The sequence below is a fragment of the Coffea eugenioides genome, chromosome 2, assembly GCF_003713205.1.
Source record: "Coffea eugenioides isolate CCC68of chromosome 2, Ceug_1.0, whole genome shotgun sequence".
Taxonomy (NCBI): Eukaryota; Viridiplantae; Streptophyta; class Magnoliopsida; order Gentianales; family Rubiaceae; genus Coffea; species Coffea eugenioides.
Window position 1 is genome coordinate 11,947,893 of NC_040036.1, and position 22,400 is coordinate 11,970,292.

Consider the following 22,400-nt stretch of genomic DNA (forward strand, 5'->3'; position numbering starts at 1 on the left):
TTGGATATGTAAAGGGAGGAAATTAAGTAGGTGATATGGTTTAAAGGATATTCTGGGCTTAAGAAATTCAAATGGTCTTTCTGAAATGGGCTTTTCTTTTATAAAAATTGTCTGTTTTATTGGGCCGGATGAAGAACTGGCCATTTGAGATGCTGTATGAGACAGCCTTCCTTTGAGCTCCCCAATTTCAGAAATTTGTGAGAGAATAGTATCTCCTTGTGAGCCTGAGATCTTATACATTTCTTTCAGTTGTTCAGTTAAAGATTTTATCTTTTCTTTTTGAGAAAGATCTTCTTCTTCAAAATTTCTACACTTTAAATTTAAACTTCTAATAGCTTGCTCCATGCTCTTACAATGTCTACAAAATTCTATTCTATTTGTGTTATCTTTTTCTAATGCATATTGATAATTTCTACTGCTACTAGGGGCATCTGTATTTTGATATACTGGAGCCCTCATGCTGTCCATGCTAGCCTTAGGATCTACATAAAATGTTGTTCCTATATTATGCCTAGCAAATTCTAATGCTTCATGTATGCTATGAAATGCTTTCCATAAAGGATTATGAAAATGATTTATTTGTTCTATAACGGAAATCCATTTAGAATAGATTCCAGGTATTTTTCCTTTTACCACTACATAATATGAAAAACTTTGTTTTGGAAGATTACTAAAATAAAATGCTAAGATATTAAGATTTCTAACTTTATCAGTGCTATTTCTGCTATTCCAGAGGTTATTTAAGATATCCTGCTGGATGTCTTCTAAATTACCTTCCTCTTGGCTATGGAAATGTAGACTTGTACCTTTAGGGTACTTTGTAAGTTCCCACTGGCCAATTTTGACTTTCTGGAAGTTATATGCCATCTGCTAAGAGATCAGAAGAATTGTTAAAAAGTCGTGATAAAAAATCTGCTAAATTATTATCTTTACCTTTAATGTGTTCGAAAACTACTTTATATCCATTACCAATAATACTATCTACAAAATTTAACCATCTTCTAGTAGAACTTCTTTTTTCATTATGTTTATCAAAAAACTTTTTTATTGCTTCACAGTCTGTTCTAATAGTTATTTCAGATTTGTTGATTATAAAGAGTCTAAAATTATCCAAACTATATTTTACTGCTAATAATTCATTATCTATGCTACTTCTATTGCCTTTTTCCTTATATTTACCACTAGCGTATCTACAGATTTGTTCATTGTTTTTATTACTATATTTGTTTGGTTTTGCAAAAAGAACTGCTCCCCATCCGGTACTACTGCCATCACATTCTATTATCAAGTAATCTGTGTCTAATGGTAATTTTAGATCATGTAAATTGCCTATTGTTTGTTTAATTTCTTGTATTAGTTTGACATCTTCTTTATTAAAGAATTTTTGCCCTTTTAAAGAGGTTTTATTATACAATGGTGCTACTAGATTATTTAAATTTTTAATAAAAGGTCTTGCATAATTTAATAATCCTAAGAATTGTTGAAGTTTCTTTGTTTCTTCTATCTTATCTGGAAATTCTAAAACCTTTTTACAAATATGTGGTTGTAATTTTATTTTTCCTTGTCCTATTTCTGTTCCTCAAAATTCTATATTTTTTCTAAAAAATTGTGCTTTTTTATTACTGATTATTATTCCGTGTTTAATAAATTCTGAGAAAACTAATTTTAGATGGCTTACATGTTCTTCTTTGTTTTTTGAAAATACTAATATATCATCTATGTATACTATGACAAAATCTTTATATTTATTAAAAATATAATCCATTTTTCTTTGAAATATGGCTGGTGCATTTTTTAACCCAAAAGGCATTACTAACCACTCATAGTGTCCTAAAGGACATGTAAAAGCTGTCCATTCTATACTTTCTTTATGCATTTTTACCTGCCAAAATCCTGACTTACAATCAAATTTACTGAAAATATATCTATATTGGATTCTATTTATTAACTCATTTTTATCTGGTATATCATAGCTATCTTCTTTAGTATTGTCATTTAATCTTTTATAATTTATTACCATTCTACTTTTTCCTCGAACTATTTCACTATGTTTTTTAACTATAAATGCTGCACTTCTGTGTGGACTAGTACTTCTTCTAATTATTTTTAACTTATTTAGGTCAGCTATATGCATTTCGAATTCTTTTATATCATCATTACTAGCTTCTATTTTTGCTGTGCTAATTTTTAAATTTGGATTTAAAATATCTAACTTACATTCTGTTTTGTCCTTATCCCAATGAATAGTTGGATTTTCTCCAAAAATTTCTAATTTTTCTAATTCACTTATTAGTTGGTCTATATCTCTATGTCCCGTTTCTAACAGATCATATAATTTTTCATTATTTAAAATAGTTTCTATTATGTCATAATTTTCTATCTCTAAATATTCTTCAAATTCTTTGTCTTCTAAACAGTTTTGAATTCTTTGTGACGAATATAAAGGCCTTTCTCCAGTCATCTCCATATTGTCAAAAGAATTTATTTTCTGATTCTTCCCCCTATATTCCTGGGTTGAATCATTCTTACAGCTACCTTTTATATCACATTTACAATTATCTTTTTCTTCTAATCCTAAAAGTCTTATTTGTTTATTTGTAAATTTATCTTTAAATTTATTGTTTGTTAAAAAGGTATTATATGGTAAAAAATGTTCTCTAAGGAATGTTAATCCTGTTCTAGTAAGAATCATGCCATGGTATGCCTGTAAAATAAATGATAGTCCTAATATCATTTGATAAGGAAAACTCCTAATATATATTTCTGTTACCGGATATGGTTGTGTACAGTGCATGCTATCTATTTCAAAAAATAATAAAGAATTATGTAATGCTGTGTCATATGTATATGTACTTCCATCCATTTGTCTAGCCGTTCTAATATGGTATGCTTTTTCATAATATTTTTCTGGAATTAATTCTTGTTGGATTACTATATTACTAGCTCCTGTGTCTATTACTGCTAATAATTGTGTTTCAAAATCTCCTATTTTTATTCGAGTTTTTACTTCTATTGATGTTATATTTGATGTTCCTGCTTGTAATAATTCTAAATCATAATTATGTTTTATTTCTTCTATTTCTGGAAAGATTTCTAGATCTATGTTTTCAATAGATACTTCGCTTTCTATTATTTTTCCCTTATTTAATTTTTCTATTTTTTGCTCTAAATGTTCAACTTTATTTTCTAAAATTCTTATCCTTCTTTCTAAATAATGTTCTAAAGGCAGATTTTCTTCAGTTTTTTCTTTTTTAATATTTTCTATTAAAACATATTCCTGTGCAGACTTTTCTAAACAGTATTTGCATCCTTCTATATAACATAGCTGACATTGAAACCTTAATTCTATTGACGGATATTTATTACAGTTATAACATGGTTTACTATAATTTCCTTTTCTATGTTCCCATTTATGGATACACTCTACTTCAACTAGTTCTAAGTCTTCTAACATTTTAAAATCTTCTTTCATTTCTTCTAAATATATATTATCCATGATAGTTTTGTTTTCTGATTTTTCTAAAATTTCATCTATAAAACTTGTGTCTTCTTGTTCTATAAAATCTGTTAAATTTAAGTCTTCAGATACTATACTATAAATACTTTCTGTCTCTAGTATATTATCATCTATTTCTATTAAATCTTCCGAAAATAATTCTATTAAGTGAGCTTCTCTATTAAAAGAGTTATGTTTTTGTGGACAATTTGTTGCTAAATGATTTGGTTGTTTACAAATAAAACAAGATAATCTATTTCCATAAGTTCTTTCTGGTCTATATCTTCTAACATGGTGTTCTTTTTTGAGAAATGGTTTTCTAGCTTTGCTTTTCCTAAGATAATATTGTTTTCTAGGGTATCTTTTATAATTTTTATAAGGCTTTCTATATTTTCTTTTATCTTTATCTTTTTCTCCATATTTTTGTGGTGTGTATATTTCTGAGCAAAAGCTATATTCTCCTTTTAATTGTCTTTGTATTTTTATAAAAGTACATTCTTCTACTAGTCTATTGATTATAAATCTTACTGCCGTACTTACATTTTTTAATGTTGGTTCCATGGGCGTTGCTTTATATAAAGTATATATTTTCTTTCCTAAGTCGTCTGGTAATTTTGCAAATAATTTTTCTATAATTCCTTCATCATAAAAACATCCTGCTAAACAACTATAATATAAAAAGTCTTGTAAAAAAGGTTTAATATATTTCCAGTTTCTAATTGATAATTGTTCTAGTTTTCTTACCGATTCTATCTGTGTCATTACTCCTCCTCTATTTGGACTTGTTGCTAATAGAATTTCTTCTACTCGATTAACAAAATTCATTGGATTGACCCCATGTGCCTGATCTTGTTGTAACCTATCTGGAAATTTTTGTTTAAATGCTTCCCATGCTGCTCTTGCTACTCCTCCTAAAAATGTTTCTAAATATGTATACATCTCTATTACGTTATGATCGAATCCTTTTTGTATATAATTTCTTACTACTCTAGCTTTCCAGCTTCCTATTACATCTTCTATCATTTGTGGATCGTAAGATGTTAACATTAAAGTTTTTCCTTCATCTACTGAATGCTCTTTTATTTCTAATTCTAATGGTCTTCTTTTTCCCCTAGAACTATATTTTTCCTCTGGCTCTCTATATTCATTATAGACTATTCTGGGTGGTTGTCCTGGTTCATATGTTCTAACATTTCCTGTTTGACTAGGATCAGTCTGCATATCTGTTGACCTATTACTACTTTCACCACTTTGTTGTTGTTGGTCCATTAATTCTCTATATGACATTATGCTGGCTACTTCTAAATTTTCTTCTTCAGAATTTTCTTCTTCTTCTTTAACTCTAATATTTCCTACGTTATCACAGTATAATACTTCGTTTAATGCTATTTGTCCATTTGCTTCTAATTTTCTTTCTAAATCAAATAGTTCTTTCTCTGTTAAGTCCATTTTTAATTCTTTTGGATAAAGGATCCTATGATTTATTTCTATTAATTCTTCTTCTAATAAATTTATTTCGATAAGGTCTGATTCTATGTCAGATTTGTCTATCTCTTCATTATCTGTTCCTAAAGTTGTTGGTTCATAATTAAAAAATCTAAGGCTTGTTCTTCCTTGACTATTTTTATATATTATACTATCCTTTGGTATTATTGGATTATTTTCTTCTACAAATTTACTAATCTCCCATTCTTCTCCTGCCAAATTTTCTGAACTTACTTCTATTGGTTTTATTAATCTTATTCCTTTACTTGCCATAGCTTCTACTATTGGCTTTATTTCTACCTTATATCTGGTTTTACTACTATTTGTTAATCTTCCTATAAATCCGATACTTATTGTTAAATTATCTCCTTGAAAATTTTCATATCCTTTAGTTTGTATTCCTATTTCTAAATTTTTTATATCTTCTAAGGTTATCATAAAATCTGGGCTACAATAAAATATTCCTCCATTCTGATTCATATCTACTTCTATACTGGCTATTAATGCATCTTCTACTTTTTTATGTCTCTTGTCTAATACTGCTAATAATACTTTTTTCCCCAATCCTTTTCTTGTTAGTCCTTTAATTCCTATAACTATTAATCCTATATGCATATATGTATACTGTCTTCTAATTTGGTTTATGCTTTGTTGTGTTATCATTCTAAGATTTACGGGGTTACTTAATGCGCTCACTGGTTCTTCTCTGCTTTGTCTAAATAATCCTGTATTACTTCTAAGAAATCCTACTGAGTACAAGGTTCTTGGGTTTAATAAACTTATTTCATTATTCCTATATATCTCCAAGTCTCTATCTACGTCTATTGCTTCTTCTAAATGCATGCTCCTACTCCTTCTTAATTGTCTCCCTATATTTAATACACTAGTTCCTACTTGTGTGTTTTCGTTGATTGTTCTACTAGGTCCTGAAAATGATGTTCTACTAGCCATCTTAAAATTTTTGTGGTTTAGGATTTACTGAAAATATATTACTAAGATGTGGTTTACTTTCTTTCTTTGTTACAGGTAATTTTTTAAACTGGTCCGTTATTTCTTCCAAATCTTTTTCAAACTTATCTATTTGTAAGACTCTGACCTTTTCTGTTATTGTATCTACTTTTTTATGTAAGGATATTAATAATGCTATTATAGAGTTATTTTGTTTAGGATATATTTTATCTGATGCACTAGCTCCTGAATAATCTGTTAATCCCAACGAGTCTTGATGATAATATTTTAATTCTTCTAATGTTTTCAGATAATCTGGATAAAAGACATAATGTGAGGGAAGTGGCTTATTACTATTACTACTCATATATCAACTTAAAATGATTTTTTCTATTTTATGTAATAGTACTTCTACTTGATTGTAAGATTGTTTTAATTCTATAGATTTTTGTCTTATCTCTTCTAATACTTCTTTAGTTATTTTTTCTGTATTAATTTTATGTTCTATTTTTAATTGTTTTAGTTCTTCTAAATATTTTATTCTTTTTATTATTTTATTATTTTGTTCCTTTAAGTAATCCTGATTTTCTACTAGCGTCTTTATTACTTTATTTTTATTCTTTATTGATTCTAATAAATTTTCTACTATCCGAGAATTATTTTCTTTATGTTTCTCTAAAGACTCCCCTAAAGATATTACTAGATCAATAAGGCTATTATAATTTTTATCTTCTTTGCTGTGTAAAATATGTTTATAGGTGTTTTGAAAATAACAAATATGCTTATGGTTATCCAAAGTTATTATGTTTCTAGATCTATTTTTTATTTCTAGATCTAAGTATTCTAATCTTTTATCTATCTTTGACTTTAAGGAATCAGGCTCACCGGGAAGGCAAGCTCTGATACCAAAACACACTAGTGGTTGGACTTTTACGGCTCCAATTAAAGACCTATGTTGGACTACACTATGTTGGACTATGTTGGACTTTTACGGCTCTAATTAAAGTCTTTTACGTGATTAATTAAATGTTAATCAGATGTTCTACAGATAGAATCGGTAAGAAAACTAGAACAATTATCAATTAGAAACTGGAAATATATTAAACCTTTTTTACAAGACTTTTTATATTATAGTTGTTTAATTATAATAATTATTATTTTAAATATAATAATATATAATAATAACTATATTTAATATGTAATATATATTATATTTATATAAAATATTATTATAATTAATATTTGTGTATATTATATAATTATATAATTATATTATAACATTTGTATATTTATATTTAATTATATATATAATATTTAATTTAATTAGTTACAAACTTATAATAATAATATTATTATTTATATGTTTATATAATGTATATTAATTTATGTAATATAATTAATATTATCCATTATACTAATAATTATACATGTTTACTAATAGAAATTATTAATTACTTAGACTAAATTTACTAATACATTTATACTAATATATTTAATTAGTGAAGATTTCTTATATCCCATTTACAAAGAGCCAATAACTATCATTTACGTTGGGGTTTATAATATATTTATTATATTCCATTCCGAAAGAGTTGACGAACCAAACATCAACTATAATAATGATACACATTCCAGGTACTTGAACCAAACAAATGTATTGGAATGAATGACCTCATTCCAAACCCAAGATATCCGATTCCGAATCCGAATCCAATACCGATGTGCGAACCAAACGCCACCTAAAGCTTTTTTTGGCTTTTGCATTCGAGTAATTCAATGGTTTGGATCGGTGTACAGTTTAAACCAGGGGTGTGTTTTGTACCCTTGTTTTTTCCATTTTAGACAAAAGATCCGTATTGCTTAGGTGTTTTTGAGTGCATTTCTAAAAAAATTTGCATTTATGTATGTAAAAAACTTTTACAGTAGATGATTAGATATTTTTGATGTTTTTTTAGAAATGTATATTATGATACTTTTAAAATTAAAATTTTTGGAATATTTTTTAAAAAATAAAAATAACATCACCCACCACTACTATCAATGATCACCACCACCATTCTCCTTCTTCCCTCCCCTTTTTCTCTCCCTTCTTTTTTCCTCCTCCATTTTCCTCTTACTCTCTTCCCTTCCTTTTTCTTCTTCCTCTCCTTCCCTTCCCCCTCTCCTCTAGTCATACCCCATCTCCTTCTCCCTCTCCCTAGAGTCGCTCCCTCCCCCTCCATCTCAAATTTGTTGGGGGAAAGGGAATTAAGGGAAGAGGAGGAAGAGGAAGAAAGAGGAGAAGGATTGAGGAAAGAGAGGGAGGAGAAGCGGTGGCGGAGGTGTTCGCGAAGAAAAGAGGAGGCGAGGGGTGGTAGTGAGTGGAAGAAAAAATGTGATAGGTTTTTTATTTTTATTTTTTAATTTTTGTAGTTGTATTTTAGATTGTGTGTGTTTTTTGAGTTGTTACTGTAAATTTTACAAACAAAAGTAGTTTTTGAAAAAACAAAAGTGCAATCCAACCAAAGTTTTTCTCCAATTTTTGCTACAATATCTTGTAAAAACAAATTATTGGCTTGGTCCAATGGTCAAGGGAGGACTTTTAAGGTTCTCTCTACTATTAAGTTCAAGATTCTAATTTTAGCTCTTGTAATTAGGGGTGAGACTAGCATGGAAAGAGGTGGAAGGTTAAAAAAGAGAAAAACTTATAAAAACACCATTCAAGTCATATAAAAACACACTCATTTCCCTTTTCTACCACCAACTTCTCTAATAATTTCCACTTCAACCCACCTCTGTACTCCCCTTAACGAACAACCATTGTTGCCGTCATCGCCACCTTTTCCCCGTTGTTTTTTTCCTCCCTCTCATTCTTCGTCCCTCTCTTTTCCTCTCCTCTCATCTCTTCTTCTCTTTTTTTTTTCAGAAGGGACAGGGGAGGGGGACAGGAGGAAAGGGAAAGGAGAGGGAAAAAAGGGAAAGGAGGAGATGAGGAGAAGGGAAGAGAGAGGAGGAGGAGGTTGAGAGGTGAGAAAGTAAAAAAAAAAAAGAGGAGTGAGGAGGAAGAGAAATGGTGGTGCAAGGAGGAATAAGAAGAGAGGAAATAAAGGAGAAAAAAAGAAAGAAAAAATAAAAGGGAAAAAGGAAAAAAAGAAACGTTTTCTCCAAATCCTTAAATACATAGAAGTTTATCTATAATTTCTATAATAAATTACAATAAAATTTAATACAAACTCTTAAAAAAAAAACACACCATCAAAGTGGGCTAGATCCATTACAACAGATTTAGCCTTAGTTGTGAAAAAGGAAATTACAGTTTTGATACCAAATATTTGGCATATGATCATTTTTAATTTCTAAAGTTTGGATAAAAGCAAATGTAATTCAAAATGTTTCGATTTTTAGGCACATTTAGTCCTAATGATTGATTTTTATCAATTACTACAAGAATCTAATCATGTGCCAGCAACTAAATTTTTAAAAAATCAATATAAAAAAATGCTGGTCATGATCTGTAATAAAAATTGACTAATTACTCATATGCTAGTCATGTAAGTGACTAGTTTTAACCTAATTTGTTTTTCATCGACTGAATTTTTACATTTTTGGGCTAAAGATTTATTATTCACATCATTATTATGCGAGTAATTAGTCCTCTTTTACTATAAATTAAGGTCAACAATTTTTTTTCAACTTTCCTAATTATTTTAAGAAAAGTAGTTAGTGCGATAACAACATGTAATTAGATTTCGATAGCAATTGATAAAAATAAGTCAATAATACTAAATGTATTTAGATATTAAAACATTTGGAACTTCATTTACATTCTTTCAAACTTTAAGAACTAAGAGTGCTCATGCTCCAAATATTTGGCATCAAAATTACAATATCGGGAAAAAAATCATCAATTTGCAAATGCTCCGTTCCCTTTTGGTAAGAAATGAAAATCAAATTACTTGACCTCTCTTTGTGCTTTGTGATTGACAGATTATTACACGGGGCGGGGTATATCCGGTAGCGGGTGCTGAACTTTTTCCAGCAATCTTGTGTCGACATGGATATCCTTTGAACCAATCAAATCAAATCCGGATATGCTTGAGGAGCCCACTTCCTGGACAAATCATTGATTAATTGCCATCCATGTGGATAAGTTTCGAAACAAATCTCCTTCCAAGTGTGTGTGACATGGAAATGTCAAATACGCTTTCTATTAACATCTCGTTACTATTAAAAATAAGAGGTTGTTTCCCATCAAGACCCCGGTGTTTGCTTGTCGAGTTTTCTGTTGCTGGAATATGTTCTCCATAACCTTCATGTTACGCTTACGCCCCAAAAGATCTATTCCGCAAGGTGTATTGACAAAGTAAAAACTAAAACCGAAATAGGTATCATGCTACTTTCATTAAACGACTAGATCATTTATCTTGCTATTAAAGATATTTCTAAACATTAACAACCAGCTGGGGCGTGCAGATTACTCTAGGAAACTCCGCCCAAGATAAATACAAGGCTCAAGCCTGACTCAGCAGCCCCCGGTTTGCCCATCTCACAGAGCCGGTTGCTTGACTATAAACCTCCTTCAGTGGACACCAGTTTCCAAGAATCCATCAAATCACATAAATCAGCCTTTCACATATCCCATATGAATTCATCTCATCTCAATATATAAACCCTTCAATACGGCTGAAACAAAAGGAGTCGTCAAATTCCCTTCCATGCACAACCATTAATTGTGAGAAGTTTGGTGAGTTTTGCTCATATTTTGAGTAGGGTGGTGTACCAGGCAGGAATGAGGGCGGTGCAGGGGATGAAAGAGCAGGCATCAAAGTACGATTCTGCTGTCAAGACTTTGAAGGATTCCACTTGTGGTTCATCATCAAGGCACTACTCAAGCAAGGTCTCTGCAAGTGCTCTTGATTCTTCAACTATTAACAAGGTTGCTGCCAAGACTGACAAGCTGAAACAAGCTGAAGAATCTCTTCGGACGGTCATGTTCTTAAGCTGTTGGGGTCCTAATTAACCATATTTCTCTTCTTCTAGAATTTATTTGTTTTTTTTTTCTTTTTTTTTCATGTTTTTGTTTTGCTGGAGTAGAGCGTAATATGAAACAGCAAGTAACGTTAAAATTGTTGCTTGCTCCTGTACATAACCAACATATAACCAAAACTTGTAATAAAGTTGGAGTCAGTTTCTGTGTGCTTGGACCGTCCCCCAATGTTTTCCTGCTATGGTTTGTGCAAATCGGACATGTCATAATTTCATGGCCATGTTGCAACTTTTCTCCTAAATTTCTAAAAAAAAAACACTAATTTGGTATATGCTATCAATATATATATAATATAAATGTATGATATATATCTAATTAAAATTAAAATTAATTAATATAATACATCCAATAGTAATAATAATATATATATATAGTCAGTATATACAGAAAATTAATCTAAAATAAATGTGATACTTTGGTCTTTTGTTCAGGATAGAAATGAAAATGCCGTACTTGTGTAATGACTAGAGATGATGAACATTCGTACCAATAAAACTAATAAATAAATAAAAAGATGATGATAAACATGAAATGATGCAAATGTTCGATTCCATTTCAGCCACACAAACACAAACTCGATAAAAGCACTTCGATAAACCCCTTCAGTTTTGAGCTTCGACCCCTCTGCCATTCTTTAGCCGGGCGCCAGGAAAATTACATTCAACCCATATGCATATATCTCTTCGTCCAAACATCTCCAAAATGAATTCTGCACTCAAATATCCTTGTAAAAGACCATGTATTTCCAATCATTTCAAGCTTCCAAAAGCTAGCATCAAAAAAGGGCAAGCGAATTACGCTTATAACACTGCTGCTTATTCGAGAAGAGAACTATTAGTAAAAGCATGCAGTCCTAGTAGTAGCGGCGGAGAGAAAAAGACTGCAAGGCGTAGCTTCTTGTCTCTAGAAGAAGCGGGTTTAGTGGAAGTATCCGGCCTCAGCCCTCATGAGCGTTTTCTATGTCGATTAACGGTATGCTTCTTCTCTTGGTACAATTACGCAAAAAGTTAAAAAGCAAAAAAAAAAAAAAAAAAAAGGGGTGCCCATGCGATTTAATCTGAGCTCTAAGTGTTTAAGTTTTAGCAGTAATTTATTTAGTTTACAAATGAAATGGTGCAGGTATCGTCACTGAATCTGCTAAAAGTGATAGCAGAGCAGGAAGGGTGTGCGATTGAGGAGCTGAATGCGGGGAGAGTTTGTGATTGGTTTTTAAAAGATAAGCTAAAGAGGGAGCAGAATTTGGAGTCTGCGGTCCTGCAATGGGATGATGATGATGGTCCAGATTTCCAATTTTAAGCCTTATTCACGTCTACTCCTAGGTTCCTGCCAAAAACAGATGTGTCATTCCAAAATTTTCTCATGATTTGAGTTGATATTCACTGATTGCTCCTCCAAGAAATGACATAAATAAATCTTGAACAACTTCTGCAGGTGATTATTGACTAAAGGAGGATATTAATGCGTTGAGCTGTTGATGACAATTAATTAGGGGAGGCTCCTATTCTGACAGCTCAAAAGTACTCAACGATCTGTTTTAATCCTAATCCTATACATGAGTCGCTTTTTGTTTGTTCTCCAATTGCATGTCCACGTAAAAGTGTAATGGGGTAAGGGATGATATTCGTCTATCTGGTTATATTAATTATCAATGGTAGTACCTGTTTAAGTTGGCAGATTCATTTATTTTCTTGCACAACTGATAGCTTTTGTAGTTTTTGGTCCACTGGACAGCTTCGGTATGGGATTCTTTCTTGGATTGCCATTTTTTATTTTATTTTATTTTTAATTTTCCCCCCAAAAATGTTTGTGAGAAGTATTGCACCAAAGAGCATGTAATTTTCATCAAAGTCACTTGCTCCGAGAGGTGATAATTAAACCAATGCAGTTCTATGTCCACTAAGAACAACATCCCAAACCAAACCACAATAAAGAAAAATCTCCAATTCTCACACGAGAATAACAAGAGAAGTATTGAAGTCTACCTTCAGCAGCCAGAGCCCAGAGGACATTTTTTGTGTTAAAATAGAAGACTGGTTCAACAGCAACAAGAGAATTACAGTTGTAGTCCTTTGAATTTTCAAATAGTTTCAATTTACTGGTTTCGTGTTTTAGTTCCAAGTTAAAATTATTCTCAGTACTTTAATAGTTTGTACGGTTGTTGTTTTTTAATCATAATTAACTCGAAAAAAATGACTAAAAACAAGAAGAGAAGTTACTAGACATGGGTTTGTCCATCCGTATGATAAATGGTGCATGTTAACCAGTATTTGAGACTGAAAATTTGAGGTTTTAGACTGGATCAATATTCAGGATCAATGAATCAAAGTTTGAAGTCGCCATAGAGCCAGAAGGGAAGGAGGCGGCCGCAGGATTTGAAGACGATGGAGCAGATGCTCCCAACAAATGCAGTCCAACAAGCTAATAGAATAATGCAACTTGCGAGGTATGGAAGTTTTTTTTAAAAATTTTTAAATAGGTAACCAAATTTTATATGCATGAAGAAATTAATTAAATTAAGGATAATTATACCCGTGGGATTCATTCAAACATCTCGAATTTGAACTGAAATTGCAAATGGGTTAATATTACTATTACGACGTGTAAATTTACCTCATCTCAATTAGATCTTGTTTGTAAAATCATCTTTTGCAAACCAAACTCTAATCCTCCCTTTATAGAATCATATGTCTAAATCGACATTATTATTTGAATAGTAGATTCCACTGACCACATAAAAAAAATTTAGGGAAATTTGCCAAATTGGTCCCTAACATTTACCAAAAACACTTTTTTAGTCCTTAACATAAAAAATCAGCCAAAATGATCCTTCACATTTAAATTATGAGCCAATTTGGTCCTATTGCTCGTTTTTGCTCATTTCTCCGGCTAAAAATAGCACCCCCCCTCACGTGGTCATATTTTTAGGGGCAAAACCGGAAAACACATTTCATTGAATATGACCGTCTTCATCGGTCTTCAGCTAAGCCGACGAGGCTGAGGCTGTTTATATTTCTGTTGAATGCCAACCCACCGCCGTCCGTGAGTAGTTTTGAGTCGGATGATTCCAAGGCTGAGAGGCAGTGGTTTGTTGACGCGTTGAATGCTGCGCAGATTAATCAGAATTTGGAGGGCTCTTCTCCGCAGTCTGTGGCGGTTTCTGGGGTGGAGGAGCCGGCGAGGAGCCCTGATTTTTTGTTTGGTTTGGAAAAGGGTCATCCCACGCCGGCGAAGTTGCAGGATCCTCCGCCGGTGGCCCCTACGGTTATGGTTCGGCAGGTGATAGGCGAGCCCGTGGTTCCTCCGGCGGCGGAGATTCAACGGCAGATGCATGAGTTGCAGAAGATGCAAATTTCAGGCCATGATCAAGATATGTACAGGAGGAAAGTCGATGAGTTTTACCAGCAAAAACCTCCACCCCAGGCTCCTCAGGCGGAGCAGGTTGCGCCGGTGACAACTCCGGCGCCGTATTGGCAGGAAAGACAAGGGCCTTTTCCAGCTGGGGTTGGAGTTGGAGTTGGAGTTGGGGTTGGGGGAACCGAGCCTCCTCCTATGTACCTAATTCAAACTCCGGCGGTGATTAGATGAAGGAAAGATGGCTTCTTTTGACCGGTAATGAAATGTGTTTTCCGGTTTTGCCCCTAAAAATATGACCACGTGAGGGGGGGTGCTATTTTTAGCCGGAGAAATGAGTAAAAACGAGCAATAGGATCAAATTGGCTCATAATTTAAATGTGAATGATCATTTTGGCTGATTTTTTATGTTAAGGACTAAAAAAGTGTTTTTGGTAAATGTTAGGGACCAATTTGGCAAATTTCCCAAAAATTTAATAGGATTCGGTCAAAATTCTCAAGTCAATACGCGGAGTCATTTTATTTGGTGACCCACTCTCTCCATTATACCGAAATTCCAGTGCTATAAAATATTAAAATTTGAAAACTGGTACCCATTGATCGCATAAATTTTAGACAAAAAAGGGGAGAAAGTCCAAGTGAGATTGATAAAACCGCGTGAAATTTTCATTCTTAGCCCCACTAATACCTAATTCTATTTCATCTTCCTCTCTCTCTCTCTCTCTCTTTTCTTTTTTTTTTTTATTGGGTACATATGATGCTTAATTGCAGTTGCATCCGTAAAGAAGAAAAAAAAATTCTTCCCTAAGAAAAGGAAAATGTTTTATTTGCACTTTTCAAAAAACTTTAAGAATCGTTCAAACAATATGTACATTATCAGCATTGAATAGATAACAATTATGTAAAATTTAAATTTAAAATTTAAAATTTAATTTATATATATATATTATAGAAGGTGATAGTGTATAAATTATTAGTGTATATAAGTTTATTCAAACATCTTAAAAAATTTCTTGACTAAAAAATATACAATTTTCTTGATTCAACAATGTCAAAATTTCCTCCTATAAATAGATTGTCAGTGTATATAAAATTTACTCAAAATTTTAAAGAATATATCTTGACTCAGCAATATCCGATTTTCTTTATTCAGCAATGTCCAATTTTCCACGAGAAAATCTCTTTTTTCTTCCCATTTCGCGTTGCTATCAATTTCCTTGTTAAGCAATAAATTACTGCGCTTGTGTTGGTATCCCCATGAGAAATGTTAAGTATTTAACCTACTTAGGCAGCTCGTACGTAGACTCATCCGTCCATTAAGATTCTATCTTTATTCTTCTTTCTTATCTGCTTCAAATCCAACCTGTTATATTACCTACAGATTCTCCCGAAAACTTTCCCGTTAGAGAACTGATTGCCAAAGCGCCGTCGCCTCCACTTCATACTCACCGGTAAACAAGCTAAATTGTTGCTTATACCTCCGGCGAGTTATGGCAATCGCCGACAACAAGTCGGCTTCTGATGGAAAAGTCTGGGGCCTGTTTAAACTTCCCTTTCGAAGTTCCAATTCTTCTGCTTCGTCTTCGCAATATGCAAGTCAGCAGCAGCAGTACAACACACGCGCCGATGGATCGAATGCAAATGCGAGTAACAGTTCCAGCTCCGTCTCCTCTGTCGCCAGATCTCTTCTCCGTACACGACGTCGTCTGAAACTCGATCCTTCCAATAAGCTCTATTTTCCATGTAAATTACTCGCCTTTTCGTACTACTTCAAGTCAACTATTTCTTTTACGTTTTCCTACTTTGCCTATTTGGTAAAAGTTTAAGTTGTACTGTTTATCAGTGCAAATAGGTAAGAAAGTTATTAGCTGTAATTTTTTTTTTTTGGTAATTTTCGCATATAAATGTCCATATGTCTAAGTGCTTGCTTTAGCTGTTGCTGTTGGAATTTTTCCCCCTGAATATGAATTTTCAGTTAATTGTATTCGATATGAAGTGCTAAATTGGTTCACTAATTAATGATTGTTGTAGATTTCGTCAAAACAGGAATTAAACAAAGGTTTAGAGATGGTAAAAGCTTAAGTAAGTTTTTCACGTAGATTTAGCTTTTGAGGAGAAATGAGGAAGTATATGGTTCTAAAGAAGTAGTATGATTCTCTTGAGAATAATTGTAGCCTTTTAAGGTAGGCTTCGGCTTAGTTATTGTTAAAAAGCCAATGTCAAGTATATGATTGTGAGATTTCCTGTTACTGTTGTCTCTGGTGTTTCATGTGTGTGCAGTGTGCCGTTATTCCTTTTCTTTGGATGGCTATGATGGAATGGAGTTTATGCTCTGGTAAGGTTGGGGTGGGGTGTGTATAAGCCTCTTGATTCCCTAGGAAGAAAACTTCACTGGGTCAACCGATCTCTCTCTTAAAATGCAGTCAAATTAGAGAATGCGCAGAATTATAAATTTTTATTGAATGCCTTGCCTGTGTTACTATTGCTTAACTAATCTAATGGAAATAAATTTTTTACCTTTTGCTAATCATTACTTTATTTCTGCGCCCGCTTCATGGTGTTTGCTGATATTCTAGCAAAAGGACAGAATTTGTTCCACTGATTGTTTTGGCAGCAATTATTAATTGTGTCGTATTTTGTCGCTAGCTAAAAATAGCAAGAAGGCGAAGATTCGTGACAATGTGCCTTCTGTTTGGAACTGGCGCATTTGGGTGAAGAGTCGTGACATCGTGTCTTCAGTTGGGACAGGGTTACAAATGTCAAGAATCGGTCTTTAATTATTAGTTCAGCACAAGTTTTTAACTAGTTAGCATTCTGCTTTTTGTGCCTTACATGTAAATTGTTGTATACAACAACTAATCATGTTAATGATCAAACAATTTTGTAAATAAACATTGTGATACCACATGTTCATTTTGGTGTCAAATAAACATTGACCTCCTGGCTGCAAATAGTTCTCCAGTCCTTTTTCCCAATACTGATATTGAATAATCTCTTTAGATTGTTTTGGAGGTTCATTTTTGCTTTGCCTACATTTTTATGTAGTATTTGGTAACTTGGAATATTTACCTTTCTTGATTGATCTTTGTGTATTGAGTGATAGGCGTCTTTTATTTGTTTCTGCCTTTTCCCAGATGAACCTGGTAAACAAGTACGAAGTGCTATTAGGATTAAAAACACCAGCAAATCTCATGTTGCCTTCAAGGTATGTACCATGAGTACTTCTGATGCAATCTTTCAGAATATGTAAATGCTTAAAGACTGCTGATAAATGGTAGACAAATGCATTGCTTAACAGCCTCTTCCTTTTTGTTTGGTTCGAACTATCTAGATCAGAGCTCTATAACCATTTGTTTTTGTTGCTTCTTTTATCTGATTAGTGGAATTTGTCTATTTTCCTGTAGTTCCAAACAACTGCACCAAAAAGCTGTTTCATGCGACCTCCTGGAGCTATTTTAGCTCCTGGTGAGAGCATTATAGCAACAGGTAACCTGATCATTATGTTAACCAATTTGTGCTTGCTATCTACATTGCTTTTTTCCTTTTTGATAAGTGTGCTTGTGAATCTGACAAATTTGTCTTTCTTATTTTGGGTGTTTCCAGTATTCAAGTTCGTAGAGCAACCTGAAAACAATGAAAAACCTACTGATCAGAGGAACAGGGTGAAGTTTAAAATCATGAGCCTAAAGGTGAAGGAACCCATGGATTACGTACCTGAGCTGGTATCGACATTCGTTCTTTCTATGCCTTTTATCCTTTATCTTTGCTTTGCTGTTTGGCTATAAGTGAAAAAAATGGAGCGACTTTCAGTTAACCACGCTTTTGTTTATTTCAATTGAGATATGTTATCTTGGTGGGCGAACTGAAAAACGTTCTTTGAAGCCACTATCTACTTTAGATTATTTTTGAGTGTCGACTTCTAAATCCATAATCACTAATGGTAACTTTAATATGCTAGGCCTTAGCCATAATTAGGTTCTGATATTTTGAGGAAAAAAAAAAAAGAAATTGGCAGTCAGCTTACTTCATTCACTATAAAAGTGACTTGTGGATCACTACCCAGCTTTTTACGCATGCATGTATGCAATATCTCGTTCACATTTATATTAGTAACCAGCAAGATGTGGTAACCGGTATGTTTTCCTTGGTTTTTATGAAACAGAAAAAAGCCTCATTTTGGGATTTTTCCTATACATTCTTGTCATTTTTCGTGTTTGTGGGCTCAGTTTGATGAGCAGAAGGATCAAGTGGCTGTGGAGCAGATACTGCGGGTCGTTTTTCTAGATGTAGAACGTCCAAGTCCTGTAAGCCAATATTAATTCCGACCTTATTAACAACTCTAATGACATAGACGATAATAAGTACTTAATAAATCTGTTAATTTTGCTAGGCACTAGAAAAACTGAAACGCCAGTTGGCAGAGGCAGAGGCTGCGCTTGAGGCTCGCAAGAAGCCTCCAGAAGACACAGGTCCAAAGATTATAGGTGAAGGACTGGTTATTGATGAATGGGTGAGCAATCTTCTAACATTCTTCTATAATCATATGACCCTTTGTTTGCGCATCTTCTATAATATTTACTGCCAACTGTGTTTTTAGTGAAATAAATACTCACTTTTGCTTTCTTGCTTGCATTTACTTTCAGAAAGAGCGAAGAGAAAGATACCTTGCTCGACAGCAAGTTGAAGGGGTAGACTCTTTGTAAATTATGAAGTGTGTATCTGGTTTTACTATGTTAAAGCATCCTGTATTTGCCGTGACTGGTTTGAAGATATCAGTGGACAGTCAAATGTAAAAAATGCTAGTGTGCAGTCCTGTAACTTGAGGCGCTACAACATTTGGTTCTTGTGGATAGCGTGGTTTGTTTTGTAGAAGGCCGAAAATGCCTATCCAGCCGAATGTAATCCAAACCTCAGAGAATCAAATTCTCTTGGGTTAAGGCATGAGTTGCAAATTTTATGAATGAATTTATGGTTTTCAATTATTGAGACTATGACCTTGACCTCCTTAGCTTTTCCTTTCTCGTGAAAAGCTATTTCCTATTTGAAACTAAAAGGATAAGTTGCAAATCTTATGACCGAAATTGTAAGTTTCATTGTTGAGCCTGCATCGAAAGAGTGCACCTTGATGTCCTTAGGTGTCACTCTGAACTGGTACAGCTTATTTTTATGAGTATGTATCGCTCCATCTAATTGTGGTTCTTTGTATCATCAGAAAATAGGAGACAGTGCAAGGTGCATGTGTTTGAAAAAAGAAAAATGCAAGAGAGTTACAAGGGGAAAAGCCTGATCAACCCGATAAGCAATGTACTTGTGATGCATTGTTACGAAATCAATCCATTATGGCAATGTTATGCTTTGGGTCTTAAAATTTTGCTTCAATTTTATACATTTGTATACATATGTCCTAGAAAATAGAAATCACACTGGAAAATGCAATAATTCAGCCTCAGTAAGAACTGCGACGTAGTAGCCGAAAAAGGCATTGGGGGACGGTCCAAGCACACAGAAACATATTTGGACCATTTAACTAAGTTTGGGCATTGGGTGGGCTGTCGACAACCTGTGTTAACAGAGAGCTAGAGGCCCCATGATGACTCGGGAGTGAATTTTTGCAGGTTTGTGGTCCTTTTGAATTACTTTTTTAATGCAATGAGAGAAAATTCGGGTAAAAAAAAAAAAGAAAAATGGACTACCTAACTGTGGCTTGTGAGCCCAGTTTTTTTTTTTTTTGGGAAAATAAAAAATCATAATTTTAAGATGTAAAAGGACATCTGAATTGGAAAAAATAAAGGGAAAAAAAAGCAATGGCGTAAAATGAAAGAACGGAAGGCACCTCATAGTTTCAATAGTCATGATAATTGTTTTAAGGGGAAAGCAAAACTTCATCGTGGAGTTGAACCGGCAAGCTAGGCTCATTAGATTTTTATTTTTTGTGAAAAAAAGGATGGATTTGGCTCTAGTAACCACCATGGGACAAGACATGATTCCGAATCATGGATAGTACAATTCTCACACCTACAACACATGCTTCCAAATTATAGATAGCCACCAACACAATTTTCACATTTGCAGTGAAATTGAACATACTATCTTTTATAAGGAAGTGACATATTCTTATCAATTAAGTCAACTTGTGTTTTTTTTTTTTTTTTTTTTTTGTCAACACAGGGGTGTCCGGGTCAAGACCCGAAGGCGGCCCGACTAATCCCCTGCGCCTGAAGTACCCCGCCCCCCAAGAGCACCCAGGCGGTATGTGAGGTCAGACTCGAACCTGTGCCACCCCGAAGATTACCCCCGAGGCTCACCAGCCGAGCTGACCCCGAGGGGCATTAAGTCAACTTGTGTTGATAAGGCAAAATTAAATAGATTTCGTGACATATCTGCTAGAAAATAAATGGATCTTATGGAAACACCAAATTTTCGGCACTTTTGTCACATTTTCCATCGCTTTTTTGCTTGCAGATAGGTTGTTTTGATAATTTCTATTTATTCTTCAGGTTCCTATTTATGTCAATTTATGCCCCCCTAAAAAATTAAAAGATGTTGAATTCTATTTATTTGTATCTCTCGCATATTTCAACTTCTCTAGATTCGACCTCAACTGACTAAATTAAACATTAACATTCTTTTTTAACCAAACAAGAGGAAAAAAAAAGAAGATGAAGAAATAGAATCTAATTCATTTAGATACCCTATCTAAATTCTATCCATCTATTTTATAGACGGGGTGTATCCCATTGAAGTGGAAAACAATATGTAATTATTATGATCTAAACTACAAATATGAATGTCGCTGTACAACTAAAAAACAGAACTAGCAGAGACAAAATTGGTGATATGTCGCCGTACAACTACGAAAAGTGAGGTAGATATCCAACAATCAACAGTCAGACAAAATAGGTCAGTTTTCAAGCCACTAGATATTTCTAAAACCACTGTCCCTGGCCAACTGATTATCTTCCTAGAAGTCCTATATATCAACAATTGGTCACTCGATCTTAAGTATTGAATGAAGGACAAGAATTTGTAAGGGAATTGTTGATTGAATTGATCAAATAAATGAGTTATGTAAGCAGAGTTTCTAGGGGGGAAACTGGTACAGTTGTCCAGGGCCAAGAGGACCAATGCTCCAAATACAGCAGCTCTAGCTTTTTCGGTCTTCCTCCAAGTTGGCGTAGCAAAAGGGCCTCTCGTGCCAGCAGTATTGTGCAAGAAGATGCAAGAATTTCGAGAGCAGGTGGTCAGGGAGAAGAAGAAGATAGGAAAAAGCTGGTGGATGAGTCTTTTCAGAAGGTCATGTTTTTGAATTGCTGGTCACAGAGCTAGCATTTTTAGACTTAATATTCGAGCAACTACAATTGTGTCGAAAGGAATAAATGTGACTACAGCAATGAGATTCAAGACAATTTCATTACCATTGATGTTTTGCTGCATTATTATTTATTTAGATGTTTGGCAACCAATTCCACTCTAAACTAGTACATAATAGCTGCAAAATACCTTAAAAAGCTCATGTTTTCAGAGCCATCTCAAGTTTGCGACACGCCCTGTTTGATCTCCTCTATAGTCTATACGTGAAGCCCACAAATGATGTGGCCAAATTTGCTGTGATAAGAGTAGTATTCGCTCAGCGGCCTTTTCTATTCTAGTCAATAGAGGCCAAATTTCCTCATGCGGTGAAAATCATGAGAGATTACTACTATTAGTTAGATTCTGCAGTTATAATGTCAGACAACAGTATTTCTCAAATCCCTCCTTGTACTTCTCCTGTCTCCACCTTGACATGGTTTCTTTGTTGTCACCGGCTCCAATGATTAGATAACAATGCAATTTTTTTTTTCCTTGTTTTCTGGTTCATTCAAGATAACAATAATGCAATTTGGCATGCGTTGGCTCTGCTCATGAAACTTGTAGTACTATAAACTTGTAGTGAAAATATCAACGAGTTTGTTTGGATAGGAGGTTATTTGAAATATTTATTTGAGATAATTATTATAGCACTTTTTATGATGTGATGTATATGAGATAAAAAGGTAGTTAAAAATTGTGTTTATGGCGCAAGTAGAAAAAAATTTGAAATTTTGTATCAAGGAG

At 33.5% G+C, this 22,400-nt stretch overlaps 2 protein-coding genes across 4 annotated transcripts; both read left to right on the top strand.

Moving 5' to 3' along the window:
* Positions 1-11,511: 11,511 nt before the first annotated feature.
* On the top strand, positions 11,512-12,715 carry LOC113761930. 2 transcript variants are annotated; one of them, XM_027305121.1, is made up of 3 exons: positions 11,512-11,927; positions 12,075-12,274; positions 12,387-12,715. In XM_027305121.1, the coding sequence occupies exons 1-2, from the start codon at positions 11,625-11,627 to the stop codon at positions 12,249-12,251; spliced, it is 480 nt and encodes a 159-aa protein (XP_027160922.1). In that variant the 5' UTR covers positions 11,512-11,624; the 3' UTR covers positions 12,252-12,274; positions 12,387-12,715. The 2 variants fall into 2 exon arrangements, with proteins under 2 accessions (XP_027160922.1, XP_027160921.1); XM_027305120.1 differs by having other exon boundaries at positions 11,513-11,927; positions 12,075-12,715.
* Positions 12,716-13,293: 578 nt separating this feature from the next.
* LOC113761720 (vesicle-associated protein 4-2) lies at positions 13,294-19,297 on the top strand. 2 transcript variants are annotated; one of them, XM_027304826.1, is made up of 8 exons: positions 13,294-13,398; positions 15,688-16,049; positions 17,441-17,511; positions 17,711-17,792; positions 17,910-18,028; positions 18,533-18,610; positions 18,697-18,816; positions 18,950-19,297. In XM_027304826.1, exons 2-8 carry the CDS (start codon positions 15,797-15,799, stop codon positions 19,007-19,009), a joined length of 783 nt encoding a protein of 260 aa, XP_027160627.1. In that variant the 5' UTR covers positions 13,294-13,398; positions 15,688-15,796; the 3' UTR covers positions 19,010-19,297. The 2 variants fall into 2 exon arrangements, with proteins under 2 accessions (XP_027160627.1, XP_027160626.1); XM_027304825.1 differs by lacking the exon at positions 13,294-13,398 and having other exon boundaries at positions 15,571-16,049.
* The last annotated feature ends 3,103 nt before the right edge of the window (positions 19,298-22,400 follow it).

Bases quoted from the DNA above. Each gene is read 5' to 3' on its own strand.
- LOC113761930 (XM_027305121.1), top strand. From the start codon at position 11,625: ATGCATATATCTCTTCGTCCAAACATCTCCAAAATGAATTCTGCACTC. The intron at 11,928-12,074 runs GTATGCTTCTTC...GAAATGGTGCAG, and splicing joins GTTTTCTATGTCGATTAACG to GTATCGTCACTGAATCTGCT.
- LOC113761720 (XM_027304826.1), top strand. From the start codon at position 15,797: ATGGCAATCGCCGACAACAAGTCGGCTTCTGATGGAAAAGTCTGGGGC. The intron at 18,029-18,532 runs GTATCGACATTC...TTGTGGGCTCAG, and splicing joins TGGATTACGTACCTGAGCTG to TTTGATGAGCAGAAGGATCA. The intron at 18,611-18,696 runs GTAAGCCAATAT...TAATTTTGCTAG, and splicing joins ATGTAGAACGTCCAAGTCCT to GCACTAGAAAAACTGAAACG.